General features: G+C 60.2%; 2 protein-coding genes and 1 long non-coding RNA gene across 10 annotated transcripts; 1 reads left to right on the top strand and 2 right to left on the bottom strand.

Annotated features, from left to right (window-relative positions):
- Nucleotides 1-760: 760 nt before the first annotated feature.
- LOC105100745 (uncharacterized) lies at nt 761-7,955 on the bottom strand. Of its 7 annotated transcripts, none has more exons than XM_064478838.1 (3): nt 7,434-7,955; nt 3,711-6,711; nt 761-1,628 (listed from the first exon to the last, which is right to left on the bottom strand). In XM_064478838.1, the coding sequence occupies exon 3, from the start codon at nt 1,590-1,592 to the stop codon at nt 789-791; it is 804 nt and encodes a 267-aa protein (XP_064334908.1). In that variant the 5' UTR covers nt 1,593-1,628; nt 3,711-6,711; nt 7,434-7,955; the 3' UTR covers nt 761-788. The 7 variants fall into 7 exon arrangements, with proteins under 7 accessions (XP_064334908.1, XP_064334909.1, XP_064334907.1 ...); XM_064478839.1 differs by having other exon boundaries at nt 3,711-5,143; XM_064478837.1 differs by lacking the exon at nt 7,434-7,955 and having other exon boundaries at nt 3,711-5,143; nt 6,341-6,955.
- On the top strand, nt 7,115-24,498 carry IL17RA (interleukin 17 receptor A). The gene is made up of 13 exons (XM_031444428.2): nt 7,115-7,264; nt 14,272-14,296; nt 14,880-15,026; nt 15,716-15,828; nt 16,876-17,002; nt 18,144-18,191; nt 18,384-18,547; nt 19,129-19,212; nt 19,482-19,566; nt 20,341-20,352; nt 20,687-20,788; nt 21,360-21,401; nt 21,961-24,498. The coding sequence occupies exons 1-13, from the start codon at nt 7,115-7,117 to the stop codon at nt 23,442-23,444; spliced, it is 2,583 nt and encodes an 860-aa protein (XP_031300288.1). The 3' UTR covers nt 23,445-24,498.
- LOC116150399 (uncharacterized) lies at nt 12,392-26,581 on the bottom strand. 2 transcript variants are annotated; one of them, XR_004134159.2, is made up of 4 exons: nt 26,283-26,581; nt 17,657-17,815; nt 15,730-15,919; nt 12,392-15,272 (listed from the first exon to the last, which is right to left on the bottom strand). It is a non-coding gene; the product is annotated as an uncharacterized LOC116150399 (long non-coding RNA). The 2 variants fall into 2 exon arrangements; XR_010377757.1 differs by lacking the exon at nt 26,283-26,581 and having other exon boundaries at nt 17,657-18,386.
- Between the last annotated feature and the right edge of the window lie 569 nt (nt 26,582-27,150).

Below are 27,150 nucleotides of genomic sequence, written 5' to 3'. Positions count from 1 at the left end.
TCCTGCCAGCACTCAAAAGCGAGGGTTACTCAAAGGCATGGACACGGGTTGGGGGGTGGGGACAGAAATCACTGAGGGCCACGCTGGGGTCTGTCTGCACAGTCAGCTTCGGAACCAAGGGGAAACAGGACCACGTTCACCTGAGTGGTTTGGAAGCATCATGCTGGCTTGGGCAGGTCAGGTGGGGCCCCAGCTCTGCCCTCTGCCCCACGTCTCACACCGAGGCCCGGAGGGAGCCCAGGCCTCAGGCACAGGATGAGAGAGCAGCCTGACTCTCTGGGTAACGTCTGGATCCCCAGCTCTGCCCCTCCCCAAGGGTCTGGTCAAGCTTCCATGGGTGGGCAGACAGCAGACCTGGGCAAGGGGAGCCCCGGGCTGGGCTTGGACATCTCTGGGATGCAGCGTGGCTCTGTGCACAGTGAGCCTCAACCCCACCCTCCAACTCCTCCTCCCCAGGGGCTCCCCTAGACTGGGTCGGTCCTTGCTGGGCCATACATGCAAGCATGGAGAAGCTCCCCTGCCCGTCCGGCCAGGAGTGGTCCCGTGGAGAACTGTCTGCTCTGGGGTTACAGCCCAAACTGGGGAGGCCAGAGCGCGAGCTGCCCAACCTCCTCTGAACCTTCACAGCTCTCAGCCCCTCCTGACTGGAAGACATAGGAAGGATGAGGTGGGACGCTCAGTGTCACAGGCCTCCGGGGAGGGGCTCGGCCACATCACCACATGCGTCCCTCCAGCCCAGAGTCAGACAAGCAAGCCTGGCTGTGGCCAGAGAAAGTGAGAACAAGGGTTTATTCTGTGAAGGAGGAAGGCGGGGACTGGCAGACAGAGTTCAGGGACCTGAGCTGCCCACCGTCAGTTAGGCCAATACTTGGCACTCGGAGGCCCTTCAGCAGGTAGTGGTGGACGCTGTACATGAAGAAGCCAGAGCAGAAGAGGATGATCATGAAGGACAGGGTGACCAGGGTGTAGATGGACATCCGCTTCTCGATGGAGCCGCGGACCAGGCAGAAGTAGGGCCCCGGGCAGCTGCCAGTGCTGCAGCGGATGGTGGCCTGGCTCACCAGGGGCAGGTGGCGGTAGTGGAGGAGGAACAGGAACACGCCCTGGGAGCCGACCTGCAGGAGGAAGTGCAGGAGATACAGCAGCAGGAGCGCCTTCTCCTGGTGGAAGTTGGGGGCCGCCTTCTTGGGGGAGGGCACCTGCTCCTGGACCCCCACCATGGAGCCCTCCTCCACGTCCGCCGCCTCCGACTCCACCAGCTTGGCCTTGATCTGCTTGTGCCGGACCTGAGCCATGAAGAATTCCATGAGGAAGAAGAAGGCCAGGAAGAGGAAGAAGAAGAAGTACCAGAGGCCCACCACGGGGCTGCTGAAGCTGCTCTCGAAGCACTCAATCAGGCAGGGGTAGGTGATGCTGCCGTGGCACCAGAAGTCCTGGTGGAGGTCGGCCCAGGGCATGCGGACCACGTACACCACCACTCCGTACACCGCGATGAAGCCGAACCACAGCTGCCGCCCAACGTAGTAGCTGGACTTGTCGCCGGCCACCGAGTGCAGCACCGGGATCAGCCCAGCCACCGCCGCCGCGGCCATCTCCTCAGACGCTCAGGGACGGGGGTGCGGACCAGCCTGGGGAAGGGAAGACAAGAGGAGCTCAGTCAGAACATGAGAGCCGAGCTGGACTCCCCAGCACATCTGAGGACACTGCTCGAGTCGGACTGCCGTCAGCAGTGGGCTTCACATCCTGACCACAAGTGTCCGCTCCCCCGGCCGGGGTCCCTCCTCTCTCCACATTTCAGCCCAGGACGACCGCTGTCCCCCTCAGGACACACCCCACTGTTACACCGTTACACTTGTGTCTGTCATCTCTCCGACTGGTCATCAGCGTCTGGGGGTTAGGAATCAAACTGGTCACGTTTGTGACGCCCACGCCACCCGGAACAGGCCTATAGACTTGACAAATGCACAGGTAAAGAGCCAATTCAACAGTTCTGGGAGCGTCTGGCTGTGCTGGAAGCCCCACAGCAGGCTCTGACTTGGCGTCTCTGCCAGGAAATGTCCTACAACTGGGTGGCGAAGCAGAGCATTTTCTTTTCTTTCTCGCATGCGACCTTGCTCCGCTCACAGCTTTTCTGAGGGCACCTGTCTCCATATTTTACCTATCATAATAACAAAAGGCCTGACCACCTCTCAGCCGCCGACCCGCGGCGGGCCTGTATATGTGCTGGAGCTTTGTAACAGAAAAGTAAACCTTTTCAAATCTTTATCAGCTTAATCTTGGCAGTTGTCAGGGCTTGGCCTCTTGCCTGTGTTATAAATGACAGTGACCACTTAATTTAACTTGAGATTTAGAGCATTTAATGAATGTTTTGGGTGCTTTTTCTTTGTGGTAAAATACACATAACACAAACTTCACTCTGACCATGTTTAAGTGGCATTAAGTGCATTCACATGATTGTGCAGCCATCACCACCATCCATCTCCAACCTTTCGCACCTTCCCTAACGGAAACTCTGTCCCCATTATCCCTCACTCCCCACCCCCTCCCCCAGCCCCCGGCAAGCGCTGTTCTACTTTCTGTCTCTGTGAATTTGACTCCTCTAAGAACATGCGGTATCTGTCCTTCTGTGTCTGGCTTATTTCACTGAGCACAGTGTCCTCAAGGTTCACCCACGTTGTAGCCTATGTCAGAATTTCCTTCTTTTTTAAAGACTGAATAATCTTCCACTGTGTGTGTAGCTCACGTTGAGTTTATCCGTCCACCTGTCCATGGACACTTGTTTTGTTTTCCGCTTTGGGCCCCGTGAGTAACGCCGCCGGGACCAAGGGTGTGCAGCTATGTCTGGGCCGGAGCGATCGCCCCTCGTGAGCATAGACCCGGACGCGGGAGTGCTGGGTCACTGGTAATTCTACGTCCGGTCTTTTGCGGATCCACCACACTGTTTTCCACGGCAGCGGCACCATTTCCCAGTCCCACCAACAGGGAACAAGGATGCCAATTTCCCCACATCCTCTCCCACCCTTGTGATTTTCTGAGTTTTTAAAAATGCTTTGGGTTTTTATAGAAAAAATGGTCACAGAGTGCTGGTAAGTCTCTTTAAAAGGTATCTGGGACTTGGCCGTATTTCTAAATCGCCCCTAGGTATCAAGTCACGTGTGAGCAGTCCACACGCAGGAGTCAGAGCGGGTCCGAGGGGGCCGGTGGAGGCCGGTCCGTGTGTCCAGCACTCGGGGGGCACCCGGCACGCGGCTGTGCGCCGACGGTCCTGCACTCGCCGGCCCCCCGATGCTCGGAGCAACCTCAAGAGATGAAGTCTCAACTTCCAGGTAAGAACACTGAGATTGGAGACTTCGAGTCCCACCTGCCACCTGCCACGCGGCCAAGCACAGGGGGGCGCCAGGGTGGGAAAGCGGGACCGTCACCCTGGCAGCCCGGCCTCGGGACCGCGAGGAAATGGGGACCCCACGCGCGCCCCGCACTCACTTGCGGCTCCCGCGGGGGGTGGAACAGTTGGGGTTCGGGCCCTCAGCTCCCTGCTCCTCTTCCTTCGGGGACAGCGCTGCGGCCCGGCTGAGCGGTGACCGGGAGGCCGGGTCCTCGCGTCTGAGGCGGGCCTCTCCGGGGTGGACCCACCGCGCCCCCGCGTCTGCGCCGCCCTCTGAAGCCCCACTCGACCTCCCTCCACGCCCTCCAGCCCCTCGGGAACCCACCTTCCTCCCCAACCGCTGTCCGCGGACCCGCCCCGCCAGCCGCCCCATTGGCCAGGCCGCCTGTCTGTCTGGGCCGTCTCTGCCAATCGCCACGCTCGGAAAAGCAGGTGGAGGGGGGGCCTCCGCGCCAGGACTCCGTGGTTCAGAGGGGAGGCTGTGTGCGGGCCAGGAGCCTCTGGAGGCTGAGCAGGCCCCGCTGGCCTTCTGTCGCCATCTGACGTTTCCCTCTGTCTCTCTGGATCCAGACGCCCCAGTGGTCTGAATCTGGAACAGGCTTCCATTTCGGCAGGTTCTACCAGGAGAGTCCAGTGCCCACCCACTCTCTTCAACCTCCAACCCCCTCTCCTACACGCTCGTCTCATTTAAACTGAACCCTGGAACCGCTGGCCAGGAAACTCGTCATTCTCCCGAGTCCAAATCTCCAGCCCAGGGCCTGCCCCATCGGTCAGCCCTTTTGTCCCCGCACCCTCCGGCCACAGCCCTTCCCACCAGCCTCCTGCCGCCCTCCCAGCCCCAGCACGCTCTGCTCTTCCCACGGCCCAGGTCCTTGCAAGCCCTGCTGTCCACCCATGCTGTCTCCGCTGCTCACCTCTGGTCCCCTGTCCCCCCCACCCCCCAGCAGGGGAGTCAGAATCTGCTTCTGTGCTGGAGCGGTGACCTGCCTGCTTTCACCGAGCCATGAAAATGACCCGCCCGCGGCCTCCTTCCGCCGGGGTCCCAGAGCTGCTCGCTCACTTGAGGCAATGCCATTAAACTCAGTTCATTGTGTACTTATTTTTCTGTCCTGATACTTTCCATTTTAATTTTATTTTCATGGTTTGATACCATAGGTCATATTGTAAGGTACCATAAGTTCTTTGGAGCTAAAATGTACAAATACGCAAGAAAAGGACACCTGGATCAATCTGTTCAAGTCAAAGAGCGATTTCCAAGGAATGATTATGTAAATTCTGGTTTGAAAAATGGAGAAAATAGAAGGCAGACACTCAGCTCTAAACCCTCAGAGTCTGGCCTGACGTGGATCTCAATCAACGCTTGTCAAACATGCGAATAAGAAACACAATGCTAAGAACATGCTCGACACACACAACATCGCTCCACTGCGCACGCTGCTGGAGGTGCTGGGAAGGGCTGCGGGAAGAGCTCGGGACGGTGAAGGGTAGATGTTACCACAGGAAGGGAAGCTGGAGGCAGAATTAATTACTACAGCTGCACACTTAGTGTTTAATTCAGTAGACAATGTACCTTTGGTTATCCACTGCTGCAGACCAAACCGTTTCAAAACTTAGTGACACAAAACAGCAATGACATTTATTTCCAGGGACTCTGTGCATCAGAAGTCTGGGCAGGATGCGCCAGGTACCAGGTCTGAGCACGTCCACCGGAACCTTGATCTCACACGTCCTTTCCACACCTTGTTTTCTGGCTCCAAACTGAAAAAGGAAAAAGGAAAAGGAAGGGGAGAGGGAGGAGGGGGTTGAGGAAGGACGGAGGGGCCACAGCCAGGACCTCCCTCACGGTTCTCACTCTGGTGCTGCTGGGACACCTTTGGGCAGATTCCTGTGCTCCGGGAACTGAGCACCAGGTCAGCCCTGACCTTGGGTGACTCCAAGTGCCAGAGTAACGGCCTTCAACCAGGTCGGTGAAGATGGTCTGTCTGGCTCACAGCCAGTGAACAGCCACGTGACCAGCCTGGAATCAAGGCTGAGCAGAGGAGGAAGAGAGGCCACAAGGGCCGTGAGACCCAGGGGAGGAGGTTCTGGGACTGAAGGAAGTTCTTGACCCAAGAGGCCAAGAACGGGGGTGGTGACAGTGACTCGGAGCAGAGAGAACTTTGTCGTCTTCCTCAAACCTGATATTCAGAAATGCAAATCCAAACCACAGTGATGGATCGCCCCACACCTGTCAGAATAGCCATCATCAAAATGACAGATAACAAGCATTGTAGAGGGTGTGAAGAAAAGGGAGCCCTCATGAACTGTTGGTGGGAATGTAAATTGGCGCAGCCTCTGTGGAAAGCAGCATGGAGGTTCCTCAAAAAATTAAAAATAGAGTTACCATACGATCCAGCAATCCCACTCCTGGGTGTTTACCCCAAGAAAATGAAAACACTAATTCAAAAAGACACATGCACCCCAGTGTTCACAGCAGCACTATTTACAATAGCCAAGACATGGAAGCAACCTAAGTGTCCATCAACAGATGACTGGATAAAGACAATGTGGTATATTTATACAATGGAATACTACTCAGCCATGAAAACAGAATGAAACAATGCCATTTGCAGCAGCAAGGTTGGACTTAGAGATTATCATACCAAGTAAGTCAGACAGAGAAAGACGAATGTCACATGATATCACTTCTATGTGGAATCTAAAAAAATAAATGAATGAATATAACAAAACATGAAGCCAAGAAGGTCCCTGAGGGACCTTCCCAGGGACAGACCCCCCCCCCTCCCCAACCTGTATCCCTGCCTTTGTTTGTAGACAAGCCTTAGCCGCCTAGGTCTTCCTCGAGTTCCAAAGAACAAATTTAATCAGAGACGGGAGAAAATGCAGAAACAAAGGAGAACAGTGGAGCAAGACAAAATAATAATAATAGTTTAACCGTAAAACAAAGTCAAGGACCTTTAGTTCCTCCTTGAGGGCTGTCGGTAACACCCTGAGCTGTATCCTTGAGATGTTCTGCAGACGCTAAAACCCCCACCAGGAGGAAGAAGTCAACTGCTGACCGCCAGCATGCAGAGCCCGGAAGGCTGACGATGTTGACTCCCGATTCCCTCAGCACCAACCAGTCAGAAGAATGTCCAGAGCCGGCCAGGCGCCCTGCAACCCTCACCAGCAGTCCGCGCAGGTACGTGAGGCCCAGGGCTCCCCGCTCCTGCCGGATGCAGCGAAGGCGCGTCGGAGCGCAGAGCTGCCTCTGCCTCGAGACAAGCCGAGCAAAATCGAGGGAAGAGGGTGTGGATACAGAGACGAGGACTGGGAAAACGGACTTCCTTCGACCGAGGAGAAAAAGAAGAGAGTGGGACCAGGGGCGAGAGCAAGGGGGGAAGCAGTAAAAGAGAGTTTCAGGTCCCGCGGTGAAGCTCAGGGAGTAAGAGCAGACCGAGACGGAGCGCAGCACTCGCAGGCCCGGGGTTAGCGGCGCAGCGTGGGCGGGAGGAGCCCGGAGAGGAGCGCGGGGAGGAGCGCGTACCTGGGACGCACGTCGGGGAGGGACCCGCGGGCGGACCGGCCTGGCGCGAGCCCTCCCCTTCGGCGCGGCCCGCCCCTGGCCGGGCTGGAAGCCGGAAGCAGGCTCCCGAGAGCCGACTCGGGACTCAGCCAACAAGGAAGCCCAGGGCGCGCCCTCGCTGTCCCCCCAGCTCGGGCGCGAGCCCTCCGCAGAGGACGGGGGCCATGAAGGCTCCGCGCTGCCGGCCGAGCGTGTCCCCTGGGTCCCCGGCGCGGCCGCCGCTCCTTCTCCTCCTCCTTCTTTTGCGCGCTCTGGGCCTGGGTCGCTCCTCCCCGAGGCTCTTGGACTACCCACCGCCCGTGTGCGCCCAGCAGGTGAGACCACGCGCCGCCTCGGGGAGCCGGCGCCAAAGATGCTGCGGGCGGGCAGCCCGGGGTGGGAGGCCCGGGGACGCGGGGCCGCTGAGTGGGCAGGAGGTCCGCGAGGAGATCGCGGGGATCCGAGGCTTGGGCATAAGAGCGGGCAGCCCTGGGGAGGACTCACGGAGCGGCGGGAGTTGCGCTTCGAACACTGGAGGAGACGGAGTTAGCGGAGAAAGGTCGCGTAGCGCGGGTTGCACAACCTGGGCCGGCGTCCTGGCGGGAGGGGTGACACATCCGCGGGGGCCCCACGTTTTGGGGAAGGACTGGGAGGCGCGGCCGGCCGGAGGCTGGGCGGGCTGGTTAGAAGCGGGTAGGGAGGGGCCTGCGGAGGGCGAGGTGGGGCTGGACCCGGTTCCAACCCCGGTCCTCGGACCCTCCTCCACCGGACCCCGCGCCCTGGGGATCCGGCGGCCGCGGAGCCTGGCGCACGGGCCCGGGGGGCCGTTGGGCGCACTTTCCGGGGAGAGTTGTGCGGGCAGAGCGATGACCCCTCCCGGGGCGACTCCTGGGGGGCCGCGCAGACCCTTAGGACATTGCCCCTCCAGCCCTCACCACCCAGGCCTGGGGTCCCTCCTGCCTGTATCAGCCGGGCGGTTGCCCCGCTGCGCCCACAGGAAGCGACACACCCACCGCCGGGTAGTGTCCTGGGGGTGGAGGGCCGTCGCGAGGAAGAAACAACAGCCAGACCGTGCCCGCCCGCACGGCCTCTCGCCTCTACGCCCCCACCCCGCCCCTCTCGGTTTCCTTGGCCCCCTCCCCTCCACCACCGCTGACCCTAAGGAGTAATGCTCAGAATCTGAGTCAGAGGATGTGAAACAACCAAAGTGGTATTTCTCCTTATCCAGTTTGGTGGTGGACTCACCACAAGAGGGTGGAAGGTCGGTGACTGTTTAGCAGAAACTTTTTTAACGAGAATGATGTTGGGAAGTGCCCTGATGACTCCCACTCCTGGGCAAAGCAGGGGACTCGTGCTGGGCAGGTCCTTCCCGGGCACTGGGTGAAGAAGACGCGTTCTGCCGCCAGGGCGCCTGCTCAGCTTTTGTTGGCCCTTTGCCAGGAGCCTGCAAAATGCAAGGTACTGAACCGGCCAAGAAACCTCCCGGGACCCCGGTGACGGGGGTAGAGCACCCGGGGAGGCAGACACCACGTCAGGCAGCCTGTAGCAAGTGCCCTTTGCGCAACCAGTGAGCGTACAGAATTCCAAGGAAAAGAGAAATTATTGCCAGCTGGGGTGGACTAAAGTTTTTCGGGTTTGACCTCAATTGCTCAGCGGGAAGCCGCTGAGAGTCTGGGCGGCGGGACGGGGCGGGGCCTGATCGGGGCGGGGCTGGAGAAGGACTCGGCCGGATTTGTTTGCATCTCCCGGACCCTCCCTCTTCCCACCCGTCTCCACGCACACCTAGCCGCATACAGGCGTCTCCACGGCCAGACAGCTTCCCTGCTCGGTGACTAGTCCCTTTGTCCCTTTGAAAAGAACGAAGCTACACCCTGCCTGGTGTTTCAGTGGATGCAAGCCCACGTGGCGACTGATGGGAGGGGAGCCGCACACTTGAGGCGGAGGATCTGGGTATGCATCCTGACGTCACCACCTGCAGCCTCCACAACCTGGGTAGTTTAGGCAGCCTGCCCCTGGGTCTCCGTGTCCTCGCGGAAGGGCTGGGTGAGCCTTCGCAGGGTGGGCCGGTACCACTGCGCGGTGCCTCTCCCCTAAGACAGCGAAGGACCCGGCACATGCCTGTACGGTTCCCAGCCCAGTGCTGCAAACACAGGATGTGGGCCTGACAGATGTTTGTGGAACAAAAGGATGGAGGAGCCGGTGACCGGGGGAGCGATGGCTCGCGCTGCTTGAGGCAGCGACAGACAGAGAGCAGGTGCAGCGCTGACTCTGGCTGCTTGGATTTAGCACCTTAAGACCCGGTGACTGAGTCCCCCCAGATGCAGATCCTTGCTGGAGAAACCATTCCCTGCGTGGACTCGCCCCCAAACCCTCCCCGGGGCTTTCTAAGCCCAGAGGAAAGCCTGAGTTGGTCAGCGGGAGTTCCCTAGACACCCAAGCTTCTAGACAGGGTGTGTGTTCGTTCATAACACATCCTTTTTTTCCTGGGCACTTATGGTTTGACTGGAGGTGGAACAGCTGTTGGGTTTCACCCAATCTTCCGGTTCCCAGAAGCTCTCGGCCATGCCCCCCACCCAAGGGTCAAGTTGTGTTCTCTGGGCTCTCCGGCGTGGTGGGTGCACTGGGCCAGCAGGGCTGGGGTCCCTGGTGGTGGCATTAGAGCAGTCACAGGCTCCTTGGTGGTCCAGCCCAACAGCTGGCTGCCAGCCTGGGTGCAGAGACTGGGACAGCACCCAGCATCCAGCAGCCCAAGAAGCCTGGGCTGGCTCGGGCCTGGGCTCTGGGTGGAGCTTCCCCTCCCAGCCCCTCTGCTGCTGTGAGCTGGTGTTCCATCCACGCAGGGGGTGCCCCTCGCCTCCCAAGGTCGCTGCGAGAGCACATAACACGCTGGGTCAGACGAGGGGCGTCGTGGGGCTGGGTGTGCCCCGGCACCAGCAGTCACCTGCGGCTTTGTGCCAGCCACTGTGCGGGGGTAGCAGTCCACCTTCACTCGGAGCTCGACTACCTGCCAGGCCAGCACCGTTGACCCGTTGTAGAGATGGGGTGACTGGCCAAGGTGGAGCAGAGCAGAGATGAGTGTGAGACTTCAGAGCCCACATCTCTCTGCCAGGCCTGTGGTGGCTCAGTCTCAGTCCTTCCTTTCCATCTTCACCGTCCTGATGGAGAACGTGGGCCCACATGTTGTTACTCAGAGAGGCCGTGTAGCGGTGGTTAAGAGTGTGGTCCTGGAGCAGAACTACATGGCTTTGGGCTTCGGGTCTGTGGGGCCTTGGGCCACTCAGCTGACCTTCCTGTGCCTCAGTTTTTTCAAGGGTAAAAATGGGTAAGGGACCTACATCATAGGACTGTTGTAAAGGCTAAATGAGGCGGTTTACTGGTGTGATGAAAGGTCTTACAACTTAGCTGGTCACAGAGATGTACTCATTTATAAAAATTCTTCAGACTTTTTAAAACCTGCTCATTTTATTATGTACATATAATATTCAATAAAAAAGCAACAAAATATACTGTAAAAAAAAAAAAAAGGTTAAATGAGGTGGGTGTGTGGTGTTAGCATGACGCCCGGCACGGCGAGATCTCAGCGGGTACCGGCCCGCTGTGTCCTCTTGGTCGAGAACGTTCCCTTGGATTTCTGCCAGGCGCCCAACCTAGTGCTGTTCCCCGGCTCCCAGCTGGCACTCTGACCCTACCACTTTTTAAAATGGGCATTTGAAATAAAGGAATTAGGGCTGATTTGTTGGAAGGGAGGAAGACGAGATCCTAGTGGAGCCAAAGAAGACCCTGAGTGCATGTTTTACACTATTAAAAACATTACGTTACTGTAAATTCCACATACACGTTAAATAATTGATCATTCCTTCCCTTTTCACTTTTATCTCCCAATATCCTCTCTTATTTCCTTAAAACTGTTCTAATTTTATTTGTCTGTTTTAATTTTATTCTGTTCCCAGCATTGTCTTATTTCCTCCAAGAGCACTTTTTAAATTCAGGGGGTTTTAACCTATTTTTCATACAGGAAACTCTTCTCAAATACCTGGTGCTCTTTGGCTGTCAGAGGACATTCCAAGAACAAGGACATCGGATGCCCGGTGTGGAGGGGGCGTTCCCATCACTGGGCTTCACTGGTGGCCCCAGACTGGTGGTGAACGTGCCCTGTCTGCTGGGTGACTCTCAGTGTTGAGACTGGCAGGACTCTTCTCTGGGCGTGGCTGCCAGCAGGATGAGATCGGGCAGGGAAGTGGAGGCTCGGGTGCCCCAAATCGCAGGTGCAGCCCTCCCCTGCCCCCCACCTCTCGCCCTTGGCTTTGTCCTCCCTCCCCAGGTACCCGATACCTGGTTCTGAGACGCGTCCTCTGAGCCCGCCCCGCTCGCCAGGTGCCCGCTCCTCCTTGTTGTGTCTTTTAAAAATCTGTCCTCATCTCTTGCCCAGTGATGTTACCTCTCTGTCCCTGAACATTTATAAAAATTCCCTCCTTCCTATAACTTTGATGTGGTTTGGGGAGGGGAGGAGATGGGCGTACGCCGTCACCACGCCAGGGCTCAAAGGGCGTGTCAGGCTCTGTCTCACACGCATGCGTACTCCTCTGCGTCCGTCCCTTGACCCCCAGTAACCAGTGTGTGAACAGCCTGATGTGCACCTGCCACGTGTTTGTGTATGTTCAGTGTATTCACACATGTGTACACATACGCGGAGGGGTTTTTCATCATTTATTTCCAGACAAAGTTGGATCATGTAATAAAGGGTTCTTTGCAACTTACTCTTCTCTCTCACATGCTGGGCATCGCCCCGGGTTGGCAGACCGCTGCGTAACCAAGTCTCTTAGCGTGTGCGCAGTACTCCTGGCGTGGGCAGCAGTCTGTTCAGCTGGCTCGGTCTTGGTGGATGGACACTGAGACTTAAACTCGGGCTCACGTTATTCGGGAATTCCCCGTTTTGTTCACGTACAGCTGATTCACAACGTCGCATTAGGTTCAGGTGTACAGCACAGTGATCAGGTGGCGGTTTTTTGCAGATTACATTTCAGTATAGGTTATTACAGGATGCTGGCTATAATTCCTTGTGCTATGCAATAAATCCTTGTTGCTTATCTGTTTTAGGTATAGCAGTTTGTGTCCGTTAATTCTGTTCAGTCCTTCCCTCTTGATGGGCATTTAATACCACAGAAAAACAGGGAAAGTTACCCACTTTAGAGCTAGCGTAAGTTTAATTCTAAAGCTTGACATAATGTACACAGAAGGAGAAAACGGTGGACCAATCTAACTTATGAACACAGATGCAAACAATTCTATATTAAAATTAGCAAATTGAACCTATGAACATGCTAGGAAATGCACTGTAGCCAAGCAGGACTGAGTCCAAGAGTGCGGAGTTAGTCCATCATCAGCAAATCGATCGACGCAGTTCATTACATCAGGAAATTAAAGGAGAAAATCTGCAAAGCTTTGTAAATAGACACGAGATATTTGACAAAGTTCAGAGGCTGTTTTAATTAAAAAGATAAGCAAAATGGTAATAGAAGGAAAATAACGTGTGTACAGCGATGGGTCTCGAAGACCAAGACCTCAAACAGTGCCAAGTGGGGAGCCAGACGGGGAGCCGTCTGCGTCGGTCACAGGAGTTAGAGGACAGGCGCCCCCTGCCGCCTGCGTTCCCAGACCCTCCCAGCTCCCCTTGGTCACGCGAAGACCAGAGCCTTCTGTCCTGCTCGCCATTCTGCGGTGGTCCTGGAGGAGCTACTGGTGGGTAACAGGGAGTTGCCCAAAGCGGGCATCAGTTTCCTTTTCTGCAAGAGCTCCCATCTCAGGGCGAAAGAACCGGTTTCTGTCCCCCGCGCGCCGGTCCACTCTGTCCTCTCCAGGAGGGGGAGGAACGAGGTGTTGGTGGGAGCTCATCCCCCCTCCTCCCAGGAAACAGTGGCCCTCGTAGAGAGAGCAGAGCAGCTGGACGGGTTGTTGGACGTGTGCCCGGCGGGGCCGAGACAGGGAGTGAGAATCATCACCAGGAGCTGGACGGGGTGCAGAAGGTCTGGACCCCGGGGGCTCATGAATGACGTCCCAGAAAGGCAGGGTAGGGTGGCCCGGCATGGCTGGGCCAGCCCTGGAGCGAGCACGAGGATGCCACCAGCACCCGGCCTGTGAGTGAGGCCTGGCGGCATCCCGTCTCCTCCTCTGCCTCCTGCTCCGTGGGGCGCTGTCCGCACACACACTGAGCCCCACTGCCGTCCTCGGAACCGTCACTCTGGCCGCCTTGACTTGGCCCCACGGGAGGTGCTTGGTCCCTGTGCCCCCGAGTTGTCGCCTTGCTCCCCACCAAACCTGAGTGTGTGGGGGCCCCCTACAACGAGCGCTCCCTTCACGAGGTGCTCCCTGCACCCCAGCCGCAAAGCAGGGAGCCGGGGGTTACAGAGCAGCCTCCGTGTCAGACACTGGGCGAGGCCGTCTCTGGTCCCGGCAGTGAGCTGGCCCCCCAGGCGCCGGGGCCTGCGGGATTCCTGGTCCTTTTCCTGGGCTTCTGGCGGGCTGCCTGTCTGACAGGGCAGCAGCTCACTCGGGTGCATCACTAACACACGTTCCATTGCTCGGGATCCGGGTGGTACGGCTGCGCCGGACGCGAACGCGAGGCTCCGTGGCCGGGGTCTCTGCTCGTGTCTCTGTCGGTTGATTCCCAGCGGTGCTCTGGGGCTGGCGTCAGGGCTGTGACTCTGCACCTGCAGACGTCCAGGCTGGGCAGGGTCAGGTGTGTTGCCTGGCGTCCCGTGGCTGTTAAGTGGTGAGGAGGCGACCTGCCCCGGGGGCACTGTTCTCCAGCGTAGAGTTCCCTGGCCAAAGGTGTCCCTGTGCTCGTAACGGGGACTTCTGAACGCGGCCCAGATCTCCCCCGGGGGTCAGAGAGCCAGGGGGACTGCCGGAGTGCGAGGCAGCCCCAGGGGAGTCCGTAATCACGGGTGAGATGTTATCTGTAAAGTCTGTGCCCACGGGGTGAGTTTTCTGTGACTGATCCTGTGACGGAGGGGTGGGGGGAAGTGGCAGGTTTTGTCCCCGTCTTGTTGCCCAGAAGCCTCAAGAGATTTGGGGGTGTTTCTGGGGCGCCCAGGGGAAACCTCAGTGTAGGGAGGTAGACAGTCCCTGACTCCCAACATCTCCTCCAGTCCCACTCTGCCTGTGCTGTGCCCACTTCTCACCCACTTCCCCTCAGTCGGCAGAAAGCATGAGGAGGGTGTGGTCCCTCCGAGAGGGGCCCCCAAAGGCGAGAGGGAGGGGGTGACCCTGGGGACGCCGGAGCCCGGCCCGCGCGCACGGAAGCTCTTTGCCGACGGTGACCGCCCGCGTCTTCCCCCCACAGGAGCTCAGCTGCGCCGTCAAGAACAGTAAGTCCTCTGTGCTCACGCTCCTCGGCTGCCTGGGTGATGAAGTGCTGACCCCGCGCTGAGCGGCCCCCAGCAGGAGGACCCCAGGGGCTTGGCAACGAGCCCCCACGCCCCCGCCCAGAACGCTCGCCATCGGTGGTCAGGACGGGAGGAGCCGGGCTGTCACTTGGGTTGGGGGGAGTCTCCTGGGGTGCCGCCCTGGTGAATCTGTCAGACAACTCTGCCGGAGCTGTCGCTGTGACGGGGGAGACGGCCGTGCTGGCGGCTTTGTTTGGCCTTTTAATCAAGAAAGATGTGCGGGTCAGGTGTCTGGGCCAGTTAGGGGTCCAGCCTGTAAAAACAGAGCCGCTCTCCGGCTGCCTCCCGCCTCCCAGCGAGGGTGCGCTCGGCCATCTCCCCTTGAGCTTCCTTGTGACCCAGACCAGCATCGGGAAAGCGGGCGGGGGTGAGGCTGAGAGGCCGGCGCGCCTGGCCCCGGCCTGCCTGGGGAAGCCTGGCTCCCCGGCCGGGGCATCTTGCTTGTGCACCGCATCCCATTCCTCCTGAGCCTGCGAGTCTGATTTGTGCTCTTCCTGGCTCCCAGGTACCTGCCTGGATGACAGCTGGATCCAACCCCGAAGCCTGACCCCCTCGTCCCCCAAAGACATGCAGACCCAACTGCGCTTTGTCCACACGCAGCACGGACACCTCCTCCCCGTGGTCCACATTGAGTGGACGCTGCAGACAGATGGTGAGTGGGCATCCCTGGGCCCTGGGGGTGCTGCGCTGCCCAGCACCAGGGCCTCCACAGGCGAGACCCTCTGGCCCCACACCAGGCTCAGGACTGGGCTCAGACGTAAGGGTCCACGCTTAGTGACAGGAGCCACCTCCTCACACGAACCCTTTGTCAGTGGTTTTGACTTTACCCCGTGATGACATCTTCTCATCCCACGATCCTTCAAGAAAGGCCTTCCTTTGGCCTAAAATCTTTATCTCCCTGGAAAAAGAAGTCAGATAGTGAATTGTCTGACCGCAGGGCCGGCCCTTCTGAGAACAGCACCCCCAAACCTCTCCAGGGATAGACTTTATGCAAAACTGGGGGACCAGACCACCCCAGATCTGGATGGGCGGAGGGTGGTGTTCTCTGAGGCTCCAGCCCCACCAACTGCTGCATCCCCTTCAAGGACAGTGATGCCTGCTGGATGCCCACACCACGCTGCCAGCACCCTAGCCACACATTTGCAAAGCTTTTGCTTCTAGCCCAGAGTAAATTACGCTGCGCGAGTCCAGCTGGGGTCACTGTGTGCAGGCCATAGTGAAGCCAGCCCAGGAGGGAGGTGGAGGGAACAGGCCGGGGCTGAGGTCAGAGGGGCGGCGTGGCAGACAGACAAGTGACACCCCCTCACCCCGTGTGCCTCCTCTCCTCCCTCTGACCGTCAGCCAGTGTCCTCTACCTGGAGGGGGCGGAGCTGTCTGTCCTGCAGCTGAACACCAATGAACGTCTGTGTGTCAAGTTCGAGTTTCTGTCCAAACTGAGGCACCATCACAAGCGGGTGAGGCTCCGGCCGCGGGGAGGACGGTGATGCGGGAGGAGCAGAGTGGCCCCAACGGCTCCTGTGCTGCCTTCGGGCCGCAGGTAGCTGTCTGTTGTAGGGAAAGCTGGATGGGAAGGCGGCTCCCAGGACCTACCTTTGCCACCCTTGTGTGTAGCTGGGTTAGTCCGGGGCCCCTCTAGGGGAAGGGCTCGGCCCCTGTCAGGGCTGCGGTGTTTCTGCCGTGGTTTCCCTCTCATTTAGTCTGAGTGGAGCCCCGGTTCTTGCAGGGTGGTCCCGGCACCAGCAGCACCACCTGGGGGCTCATTTGAGGTGCTGGTTCTAGGGCCCCGCCCAGACCTCGGGGATCAGAGCCTGAGGGTGTGTATACACAGCAGCTGGCGTTAACCAGCCTTCCGCGGGGTCCTGACACTGGCCGTCTGAATGCTGGCAGTTTAGGTCTGGAAAGTGGCCGTTTGCAGCACCCGCACAAACAAACAGCAAAGACAGACCCCTGCCCCCTGTTTCACTGGGACTCCCCAGACTTGACCGCTGGGAGGAGGGCGAGGACCAGGGGCCTCCCATCCACCAGAGTAACTGGAGCGGGGGTTGGCGTCGATGCAGGTCACCTGCATCACCTAGAACATATCTGAGCAAGAGATGCCTTCAGGCCCAGGGTGGGCGGGGACCCCTTCGCCCTCCCACTGCACTTCTGTGCTCCAGGAAAGCCTCAAGAGACCCCTGGCCTTCCCACTTAAGGAGGAGGGGTCACCCGACAAATAGCATGCTGCCCCGCGTGTGCCAGCCCCGCAGGCCCCAGTCCCTCGGGCTGAGGGGGAGGACCCCTCCGACTTCCCCAGACCTGCGTGCTTTCAGCCCTGCTGTCTCTGCACGAGGCCAGTGGTCAGTCCTTTTTTAAATAGGCAGGAAAGACCAGCGGAAACAGAGAAACGATGCCTCTGATTTTGGATCTCATGGTGGTGGTTTTCTCCTCATTTTGACTGACCTTTGGGCCCAGGTGGGTGAGAGGCCTGGCCTGTCTGACCCCTCTTCCCTCCGTGTCCTCAGTGGCGTTTTGCCTTCAGCCACTTTGTGGTGGAGCCAGGCCAGGAGTACGAGGTGACCGTCCACCACCTGCCTAAGCCCATCCCTGACGGGGACCCGAACCACCAGTCCAGACACTTCCTGGTGCCCGGTAAGCGCGTCCCCTCCACCATGAGCTGGGGAGGAAGCCACCAGGGGTTGCAGACGTCGCCTCCCCGCTCTGGCATGTGGTCCCCACGGGGCCAGGGCTGTCTGGGGAGTGGCTGCAGCCTCTGCTCCCCGAGGGCTGAACCAGTTCTCCGTTGCACAAACAGTGGGTATTGGCCCAAGACCTCAGGAGTTTTCCAGGAGCCAGGGTCCCTCCCCCTGGCTGAAGACAACCCGGGCCTGCCCAGGAAGTACCAGGAAGAGCTGTAACCCGCTCTGGTCACCTCATCCTCACCCCACACCCCACCTGCATCATCTGACACCACCCCTCTTCCCACTAACCCGCCCTGCTGTAAGGACCCCCAGGTTCACCTCCCAAAACTTCATTTGGTGTGTGTACTCCGACTACTTCTCCATCCTCTCTGGAATCCTGGCCACAACGTGTCCCATGGTTCAGAGCCACCCACTTCTGGGACCTTGGCCCCTGGAGGACAGGGTCTGCGCCTTCCACCTGGCCAGCCCCCAGACCCTCCCAGATTGCCTTGCACATAGTAGGTAATGGAAGTGCTTACTAGGGACAGTGACAGTCTTCATCCCCAGAGCGCCCCGCTGCGTGCACACACACACACACACACACACACACACGCCGTCTACTCACCCGGCTTTCCCTGGAGGAGTGGTCAGTGGCACCAAACCACTGGGAACTTGTCAGAAATGCAGCTTCCCAGGACCGGCCCCAGATACGCTGAATCAGAAGCTCCTCATGAGGACACAGGAAGTTGCAGGAAAGCTGCTATGGGGCCCAGAGCCCATCTCCCTGGAAAGGCAGAGGCAGCTCTGGAGCGGCAGCCCAGCAGGGAGAGGAGCTGGGGTGGACCGAGACTCCTCAGTCCCAAAGCACGTGGGGGGGGCGGGGGAGTGGGGGTTTACACCTGGATCTGGAAGGTTCCAGGAGAGAGGAGGGGTGAGACAGCTGGGTCAGTCCCAGGCCTGTGGAGCCCCTGGCCCGTGGCAGCGTCCAGTCCTGGGGCTTTGAACAGGCTCCCCAGAAGGGAGAAGGTGGTTACCCCTGGTGTCAGAGTTTCTGCACCAGCAGACTTTCTAAGGTAGGAGCATAATGGTTTCACTTTTTTCTGGGTGGGCAGACTGCGAGGACCCCAGGATGAAGATCACCACGCCATGCGTGAGCTCAGGTAAGTGTGGCTGGAGGCCCCGTGGGGGTCTTGACTTGGGTGCATGCACGCAGACACACACATGCACGTGCACACACGGGCATAGGCACGCACGCACATGCCCGTGTACACATGGGCACAGGCACACACGTGTGTGCACACGCGTGCACTGTGCACCCCACCCTCACTCCCAGACCCTGCCGTGCCCGACAGGCAGCCTGTGGGACCCCGACATCACCGTGGAGGCCCTGGAGGCCCGGCAGCTGCGGGTGAGCTTCACCCTGTGGAACGAGTCCACTGGTTACCAGGTCCTACTGAGCAGCTTTCCGCGCGCAGATGACCAGAGCTGCTTCCAAAGTGTCCTGGACGTGCCTGCGGTAACCGTGTTCTTTCTCTGCCGTTTCCTACCCTCCCGCCCAGCTCAGAACCAGCTCTCCAGGCCTCGAGCCCCCCCACCCTGCGCTCGGACTGTGTTGGGGGTCCCACCGGGCTGCCGCCCCCCGCCCCGCCCCACATCCGGGGCTGTAGCTGGTGCTGAGTTGCTCCTACTGCTGATGGGACACAGCTGCCTCTGTCCCTCCCCATCCTGCGTCCCCCTCCCACACGTTCTCCCGGTTCTCTTTTTGTTTCGCTTTGTCAATTCCACTATTGCAAAAAGGGTTTGAAGATTTAAAACTGGAAATGAAGACAAAGGGGAAGTAAAGATGAGGAAATGAGATGAAGCCTGGGCGGGACAGTGCGGGACACCCAGGTCTGTCTCCGTGATGCCCGGCAGGCAAAGCAGAGAGGGACGTCGGGGCGTTAGATGTGTCCCCAAGTTAACAAACCGTGGCCCTGGGGATCGTTCCTCCTGGACAGCCTTTCCCCGTGGCCTTCCAGGCGGTGGCAGCCATGGGGGCTTCCCGAGGCGGATCCCTCCCAGCTGAGGCAAGAGCCTTACCTGCCCCTCTCCCCTCAGCCCCCTCAAGAGGCATTCCACCAGCGCTCCAACATCACAGTCACCCTACAGAACTTGAACTGGTGCTGCCACCACCATGTGCAGGTGGGGAGCGGGTGTAGACGGGTTCGGGGAGCGGGTGAAGAGTGCGGAGAGGGGGCACAGGTGGCAGCTTGTGGGCTCGTGCTCTCCCCCAGGACCCAGCGCCACTGCCACCCAGGGTTCCCTGCCGGGCCCCCAGCCTCACCTGAGCAGGGTCCCCTGACCCCCCACCACTGATGGGCCACCTGCCCAGCGGCCACCGGGGTCCCAGACGGGCGGGCCAGGATCTGCTCCCTCAAGTGCATCCCCCGCCCTCCCCTCCGCCCCCATAGGTCCAGCCCTTCTTCAGCAGCTGCCTCAATGACTGCCTCCGACACTCAGTGACCGTCCCCTGCCCAGAGGGGCTGCACACCCCAGGTAGGGTGGAGGTCAACAGCTCGAGCCCTGACCTGGTCCTGGGGGTGGGTGGAGGCTTCAGAGAGTCTCCTGGGTTGGACTCCCGACTGCCTGTCATTAGCTGTGCAGCCTTGGGCAAAGTGCTTACCCTTTCTGATCCTCAGCTTCCATGACTGAAAAAATAGGGGTTCTTACTGTCACAGTTACAGTTAAGGACCATGTTCTGAACTAAGTGCTTTAACGTGTCCGTTTTTAATCCTCACAAACTGTGAGTCATAGTACTGTGTACTAAGCACTGTGTACTAGGTACCATGCACTTAGCACTGTGTGCTATATGCTGTGTACTAAGTACTATGTACTGTGTACTATGTAACAAGTACCATGAAGTGGAGACTCCCTCCGCCGGGTTCATAGGTGAGGAAACTGAGGCACAGAGACGTCAGGTACCGTGTCCAAGATCACCCACTGGGGAAGTGACAGAGCCCGGGTTCTGGCCCGAGCCTGCGGTGCTGGCAACAACTCCCCATTCAGAAGCCATCGGCAGCCCACGTGCGGCTACAGCCAAATGCTGGTCAGAAAGCACAGGCGCTGCCCTGGCCTGCACGAGCCTCCTGGGGGCACAGGCCTCTCTCTGCAGACCACCAGCTCAGGGGTTCCCTTAGATCGTTTCACTAAGTTTAACCCGTACCAAAGGGCCGGGTATCAGGCCAGGGTCACAGCAGGCTCTGTGCGTGTCAGTGGTGGGTTGTGATTACTGCTGATAACTGAGGCTGTTCCCCTTGGTTCTCATTGCAGACACGATTGAAGGTACGCCCACCTCCTTCCCAGGCTGTGCTGCAGGGGCCCCCAGGGACGTGCCCTCAGGGGCCACAGAGAAGTCCCTGCCTGGCCTGATGTGGATCCAGGCAGAAGGCTGCAGCAAGAGGCAGCCCAGGGTGGTGGGATCATTGCCTGTCCTGGTGCCAGAGAGGACACCCGGAGCTGGGCAGTGGGGTGGGGCCCCCAGGGCTGGCGTGACAGAGAGGACACCTGGGGCTGGGCAGTGGGGTGGGGCCCCCAGGGCTGGTGTGACAGAGAGGACACCCAGGGCTGGGCAGCTGGCCTCCCTGCCACGCCGCTGACGCCATTCTCCCCGCCACAGACTACCTGCCCCTGTGGGTGTACGGCTTCATCACGGGCCTCTCCATCCTGCTGGTGGGTTCCGTCATCCTGCTGATTGTCTGCATGACCTGGCGGCTACCCGGTAAGGGGCCGGGGCTTCCCCTCTGCCCCTCTCCTTCTTCCTGTGCCCCTTCTCCCCACTCCAGCGCTAAGGCTGTGCTCAGGGCTCCCCACGTTGAGCACAGACGCTGTCCCCCGTGGGCAACACCTCAGCTTGGCAGGCGAGGGCTCGGAGGCTCCAGAGGGGTCGACCTGGGCCCAGGCCCCAGCTCGCCATCTGCACCTGGGCAAATGATTCCTGGGCCTTGCATCCTCTTTTATAAAATGGAAATCATCACAACACCCACACAGTAAATCGACTGTAAGGATCGTGGGAAGTCTTAGCGTAGAGCCTGGCCTGTTAACTCTCCCGGGTCACAGAGCAGTCGCGGGAGACGCGGCTTCACGGCTGAGTACAGTCTCCCTGCAAAGGCCCAGGGCATCCGGTGACCGGGGCCTCGGCGCCTCCTTTGTCAGGAACGGGGCAGCACTCCCACCAGACGCCCCTGCAAGCTGGTCCCTATTTCTCAGAAGAGCCGTTCTGAGACATCTTGTAGGATTTCTGCCCCCTGCAAGGACACTTCTGGAGTGTTCTGGTATCGTCTTTCTTTCAGGCTCCCCCCACGGCAAGTATGAAGATGGCAGCAAATGCACAGGTGGGCGGCTCCAGGCTGGGCGGGCTGGGCGAGGGGGGAGTCCGTTCCCTGAGGCCTGGGGGTGGCGCTTGTGGGATGCACGCTGGGCCAGCTCCTGTTCCTGGGGAGACGTCACCTGCAGACGGTCCACCACTAGCCCCGAACAGAGGACAGAGGGCCCACCCAGCAGGGCTGCGCTTGCAGTCGCTCATCGCTGAGTCAGGAGAGGAAGGTGAGGGCACCATGTGGCCCCTCCTGCAGCAGCTACTTCTATTCCATAGGTGGGCCCTCGCGCCTTTTAAGGAAAAAAAGAAATTTAATTAACTTGTAGGCTGAGGAGCAGATGGGAAAGCACAAGGTTCTTTTCCCCGAGGCACAGCTGTTTTCCAGGCACCACAGGTGAACAGCCGCCCTAGGCTCATCCCGAGGCTTCAGCTGCGTTTCTTGGGCTCAGGAGCCCAGCTCTGCCTGGTCCTAGCCTCCCTGGCGGGCCAGCTGAGGCCACCCCTGGCCTGAGTCGTGCAGGCCAGTGTGGTGGACGTGCCTGGACCCATGACCCGGCTTCCTCTGTTTCCCCCAGATGTCCTCCCCGCTGCCAGCCTGAGCCCCCCACCCCTGAAGCCCAGGAAGGTCTGGATCGTGTACTCGGCCGACCACCCCCTATACGTGGACGTGGTCCTGAAGTTCGCCCAGTTCCTGCTCACCGTCTGTGGCACCGACGTGGCCCTCGACCTGCTGGAGGAACAGGTCATCTCCGAGGTGGGGGTCATGACCTGGGTGGGCCGCCAGAAGCAGGAAATGGTGGAGAGCAACTCCAAGATCATCGTCCTGTGCTCCCGGGGTACCCGAGCCAAGTGGCAGGCCATCCTCGGCTGGGAGGACGCGGCCGTCCAGCTCCGCTGTGACTGCGGGAAGCCCTCGGGGGACCTGTTCACGGCGGCCATGAACATGATCCTGCCGGACTTCAAGCAGCCCGCCTGCTTCGGCACCTACATCGTCTGCTACTTCAGTGACATCAGCAGTGAGAGCGACGTCCCCGACCTCTTCAACATCACCTCCAGGTACCCGCTCATGGACAAGTTCGAGGAGGTCTACTTCCGTATCCAGGACCTGGAGATGTTCGAGCCGGGCCGCATGCACCGCGTGGGGGCGCTCACGGGAGACAACTACCTGCGGAGCCCCAGCGGCCAGCAGCTCAGGGACGCCGTGCAGCGCTTCCACCGGTGGCAGGCTCGCTGCCCAGACTGGTTTGAGCTCGAGAACCTCCGCTGGGCAGACGACCAAGACCTGCCGTCCCTGGACGAGGAGGAGCTGGAGGAGCCGCTGCTGCCACCGCCTGGAGTGGGGATCGTCCGGCAAAAGCCGCAGGTGCGGGAACCCACCTGCGAGGGCCCCCTGGCTGTGGAGCCGCTCCTCTCCAGGGAAGGGGGCAGCCTGTCAAGGCTGGAACCCCGGCCTCGGTCCCCGGGGGAGCCGGCGGCCCAGATGCTGCAGACAACAGTGGTCCCGGTAGAGAGGGCCCCTCCCGCTCAGGTTGTGGAGCCAATCCCCCGGGCCGTCGGGAGCAGCGCCGCAGGCTGGGTGTCCCTGGTCGGGGGAGGCAAGCCCGGCCCGCTGCCGGGGCCCTGTGGTGCCCGGCGCAACAGCATCGTCTTCCTCCCCGTGCACCCTGAGGACCTGCCTGTCTGCAGCACCCCCGTGGCATCGCCCGACCACCCCCTCGAGGACGTGATGGGGCAGCTTGAAGGCGCGGTGCTCCCCCTCCTCCGGCAGAGCCTGAGCTGCCAGGCCCAGGATCCACTCACGCCCCATGGGGAGGAGCAGCGGCAGTCCGTGCAGTCAGACCAGGGCTATGTCTCCCGGGGCTCCCCGCAGCTCCCCGACGGGCCTGGGGAGGACGACGACGAGGGGGAGGCTGGGGAGGAGAGGCCTCAGCAGCTCTCCCCCGAGGGCCTGGAGAGCCTGAGGAGCCTCCAGCTGCAGCTCTTCTTCCAGGAGCTCAGCAAGAACCCCGGTCTGGAGCCCGAGAGGCCGCGTCGGGGCCGCCCAGACCCAGGGCGGTGACAGCGTGTGTGTGTCCCTGGGGGCGTCTGGGCGTGTACGCATGTGGACGTGGATATGTGCCTGTGTGAGGTGTGTACCTTTGAAACAGACTACTTGAAAATGTCCCCTTCACTTTTCATTGTGACCATCTGGTCACCCTCGTCCCCACAGGAAGCCACAGCCCACTCCCAGGAGCTCGTGGCAGAGTGTCCTCGATTCTCCATCACTCATTCATTCCTTCGGCCTTTGTTTTGGGCCTGCCATGGCCCTGGTCACCAAGGAGCTGACCGTCCAGTGAGAGGGACAGAGTAGCAAACAGGATGGCCGTGCAAGATGTAAAGGCCGGACAGAGGCCTGCCCAGGGCTAGGAGGTACCCAGAAGGGCGCCTGGCCCTGGGGAGAAATTCTGGAGGAGACAATTATGAGCTGAAGGAGAAGCTAGTTTCCTGGACCAAGAGACTGTGGTTGGAGAGATGGCAGCTGCAGGGGTGAGGGCTGGAGGGGAGCGGGGCAGGGGAAGTGGAGGCAGTGGGCCAGGCTGGGGCCATCAGCCCAAAGGCCGAGGCTCCTTCACCCTGCGGGGCTGCTGCCCCAGACACACCCGGAGGCCAGCTTGGGTCATTTTTGAGGAAAGTCCCAAGTCCTGAGCCCATGTGCGGCCTCAGCCAGTGGGAGAAACCTGGCAGAGGATTCTTCTGGGGCGGCTGGCCGGGCCCTGGGCTGTAGCCAAGGGCTCGCACCGGGGTAGGGAGTGAGGATCCGGACAGGCCCTTCAGAGGGGGAAGGTTTGTCACTCTCTAGTTGAAGGCTTGAGGTCCAAAGACAACATTTAAGGCCCAGCATTTAAAGAAGCTTTTTCCCAAAGCAGCTCCTTGGGAGAGACTGCGGCTTCTGTCTGGTGGGATGCCGTCCGCCCTGGGTTTGTGGGTTCTCTGTTGCTTCTACCTGAGCCCCCAGCTCCCGCAAGCAGGGGAGGATTCTGACATGTGATGGGAAACCAGATATCATGGGTGTACGTGTGTCTGCATGTGTGTGAAAGAGAGCTTAACAATAAAAGAATGAATACGTTTATTAACTCTGATGAGAATTCCTGGCAGTCATTTTGAGTCACGTGTTGCTGAAGGTCACGGAGGCCCTGGTTTAGAGGCCTTTCTCGTAGTGAGAGTGCCTGGCAGCGGGCCATCAAGGCCCAGGTCCCACACAGTGCATGGCCCACACCCAGCCCGACAGCACCATAGGACCAAGTGCAAGGGTGCTATAGACCACGTCCCCCAAATCCTGAGGCTGACACCGAACCCCTAGAAGGGTGGTATTGGGAGGGCCTCTGGGGGGTGATGAGGTCATGGGGGTGGAGCCCCATGAGTGGGATTCATTCCCCTGTGAGAGACCCCACAGTGCTCCCTCCACCTTCCTGTCGGGTGGGAACACGGCCAGGTGATGGTCTGTGAACCAGGAATCTCCCAGAACCCTAACCATGGACTCCCAGCCTCCAGGACTGTTCCTGACAAGCTGCCTCGTCTCCAGGGTCTGTTACAGCAGGCCGAGCACCCAACTAAGACAGGACGGAGGACTGAGCCCACCCAGCCACCGGCCGCAGAGGCGCCGTCCCTCTCGAACAACCCTGGAGGTGGGCATAGTTGCATCCAGATGCCTCCCACACTTTCTGAGACGTTTCACCAGCTTCCAGTAAGCACGGGTTGACCTGCAGAGCATGGGGTTCCACGGGGGACTTGTTCCGTGATGGAGCCAGGGCTCAGCCCTGCAGCAGGACGGCCCGGCCAGTGTGGTCCTGGTGCTGGAAGCACACGCTCCACCTGGACTACATTACCCACAGACCTCGAATTCTCGCTTTCCTGGCCTTTGAGGCCCGACATCCAGTTGGCAGGGTCCCCTACGTTCCCTTTATCACCAGGGCTGCTCTTTTCTCTCCTAACAGCTTCACTGAGACACAGTTCACAGCCCATATCACCCACAACTGACAGTGCACAAGTCCAGGCTCTGAGGACCTCAGCAGCCATCAGCATAAGCAATTTTAGAACATTTCTCTTACCCTCAAGGAAACCCAGCACCCCCTTAATCATCACCCCAAGACCCCTAACCTCCTCGTCCCTGGGCAAGCGCTAACCTTCCCGTCTGTGGGTTTGCCTGTGTGGACGTGCCAGGTATAAACAGAGTCAGGAAGGTCCCCAAGGCCTCTTGACCCTTGTTCCACCCCCGCCCCGCCCCCCACCCTAGAGCCCCCCAGTCTTCACTGGTCTCAGCTCCGCTAAGTGCTGAAGATCTGTCAGCCCGATGTGGGGTCTGCTGTGAAGCAAACACCAAGGTCATCATGTAGGAGGAAGACCACACCTCTCTTCTCATGTTGCGCTGAACCGCTGCCCATAAAACCCTGCCTCACCCAGAAAGGCCCTCTAAGAGCAGGAGTCCTCCACGCTGTGGCCCCCACCTCTCGGGCTCCCCTCCTGAACAGAGTGCACAGGAGGGGCTCAAGGGGCCGGGAGGACCCCCAGCCACCCGACCGGCCATGCAGGGACGCCTGCCTGTGATGGGTGCCCGACCCAGCCTGCGATTCCACCCCGATTTGCGCAGCTTTTCCTGCTCTCAGTCCCAGTGGGAGGAGGAGGAAAGGTTGGACGGTGATCCTAACATTGCTGGAGACGTTGGTGCTAAACCAGTTTCTCCTTCCTGCTTCGGAAGGGCCTCAGAGGGGCTTAGGTTCTGAAGGGGTTGGTTCAGCCACTCAAGCATCCACGCAGGGCTTCGGCGGGGCTCTCTGGGCGCAAGGTGTGATGGATCGCACCGGTTTCCCGCTGACCTTGGAATATGAACGGGGCGGGAGGGAGAGGATGAGGCGCTTACCGGCAAGGGCGGGTTTCCTCCCACAGCCGTCGGACCCCGGACTCGGGGGGGGGGGGGGGGTGTCTGCCGGCCGCCGGACACATGAGAGCGGGGCCCTCCCGGGAGGACCTCGGACACACGCTGCTCCAGGCCTCGCAGGAAAGTAAGGGCCCAAGGGCGCGAGCCCCGGGAAGCGCCGAGCTGCTACCCGGCCGCGTGGGCCTGAGCCGGAGGCTGGGCCCCGGCTCCGCTACCTGCCGGCCCAGGGACGCAAGCCGGCTCGTCGCCCCTGCTCCCGGGCGGCCCGGCTCTGAAACGGGCCGCGCCTGCGAGGAGTGGGCGGTGCCGAGGGGCCACGCCCCGGAAGCCAGTTGCCGAGGCCACGCCCCGGAAGCCAGGGGCGGGGCGGCCCCCCCGGAGCTGCCGCCCCCGCCTCCGCGCCGCCCCGGGCGGGTCCCGAGGTCCCAGGCCCCTGCCCCTCGGCGGGGAGCTCTGCGGATTCACACCTGCGTGTCCCTCAGTGTCCCGGCTCCTCCCTCCCAGTGGCCTGAGAGGAGAGCGGGGCCCAGCTGGCCGCAGCCTGACCAGGGCGGGAAACCGGCCCCGCTCTTTAGCCAGAGCCGGACAGCGAAGGGGGCCGACAGCCGTGGCTCAGACCCGGAGCCCCTTCCTGGCCGCAGGGTGAGCTCCCGGAGCTGCTCCGCCCTCTGCGCTCAGGAAACGGAGACGAAGGTCCGTTCCCACCCTCCCAACCCCGACCTGCTGTGAGGACGGGAGAAGCAGCGATCCGGAGCGGGCCCGGGACACCTGGAGCTCCTCCCTGGGCGGGCTGCAGGGCCAGCCTCCCCCCCCCCCCCCGGGCACGACCCCCCTCCAGAGGGGGTGAGAG

This window comes from Camelus dromedarius, chromosome 25 (genome assembly GCF_036321535.1).
Source record: "Camelus dromedarius isolate mCamDro1 chromosome 25, mCamDro1.pat, whole genome shotgun sequence".
Taxonomy (NCBI): Eukaryota; Metazoa; Chordata; class Mammalia; order Artiodactyla; family Camelidae; genus Camelus; species Camelus dromedarius.
The sequence above is the reverse complement of the archived record's forward strand: the minus strand, read 5'-3'. Positions and strand labels throughout refer to the sequence as shown.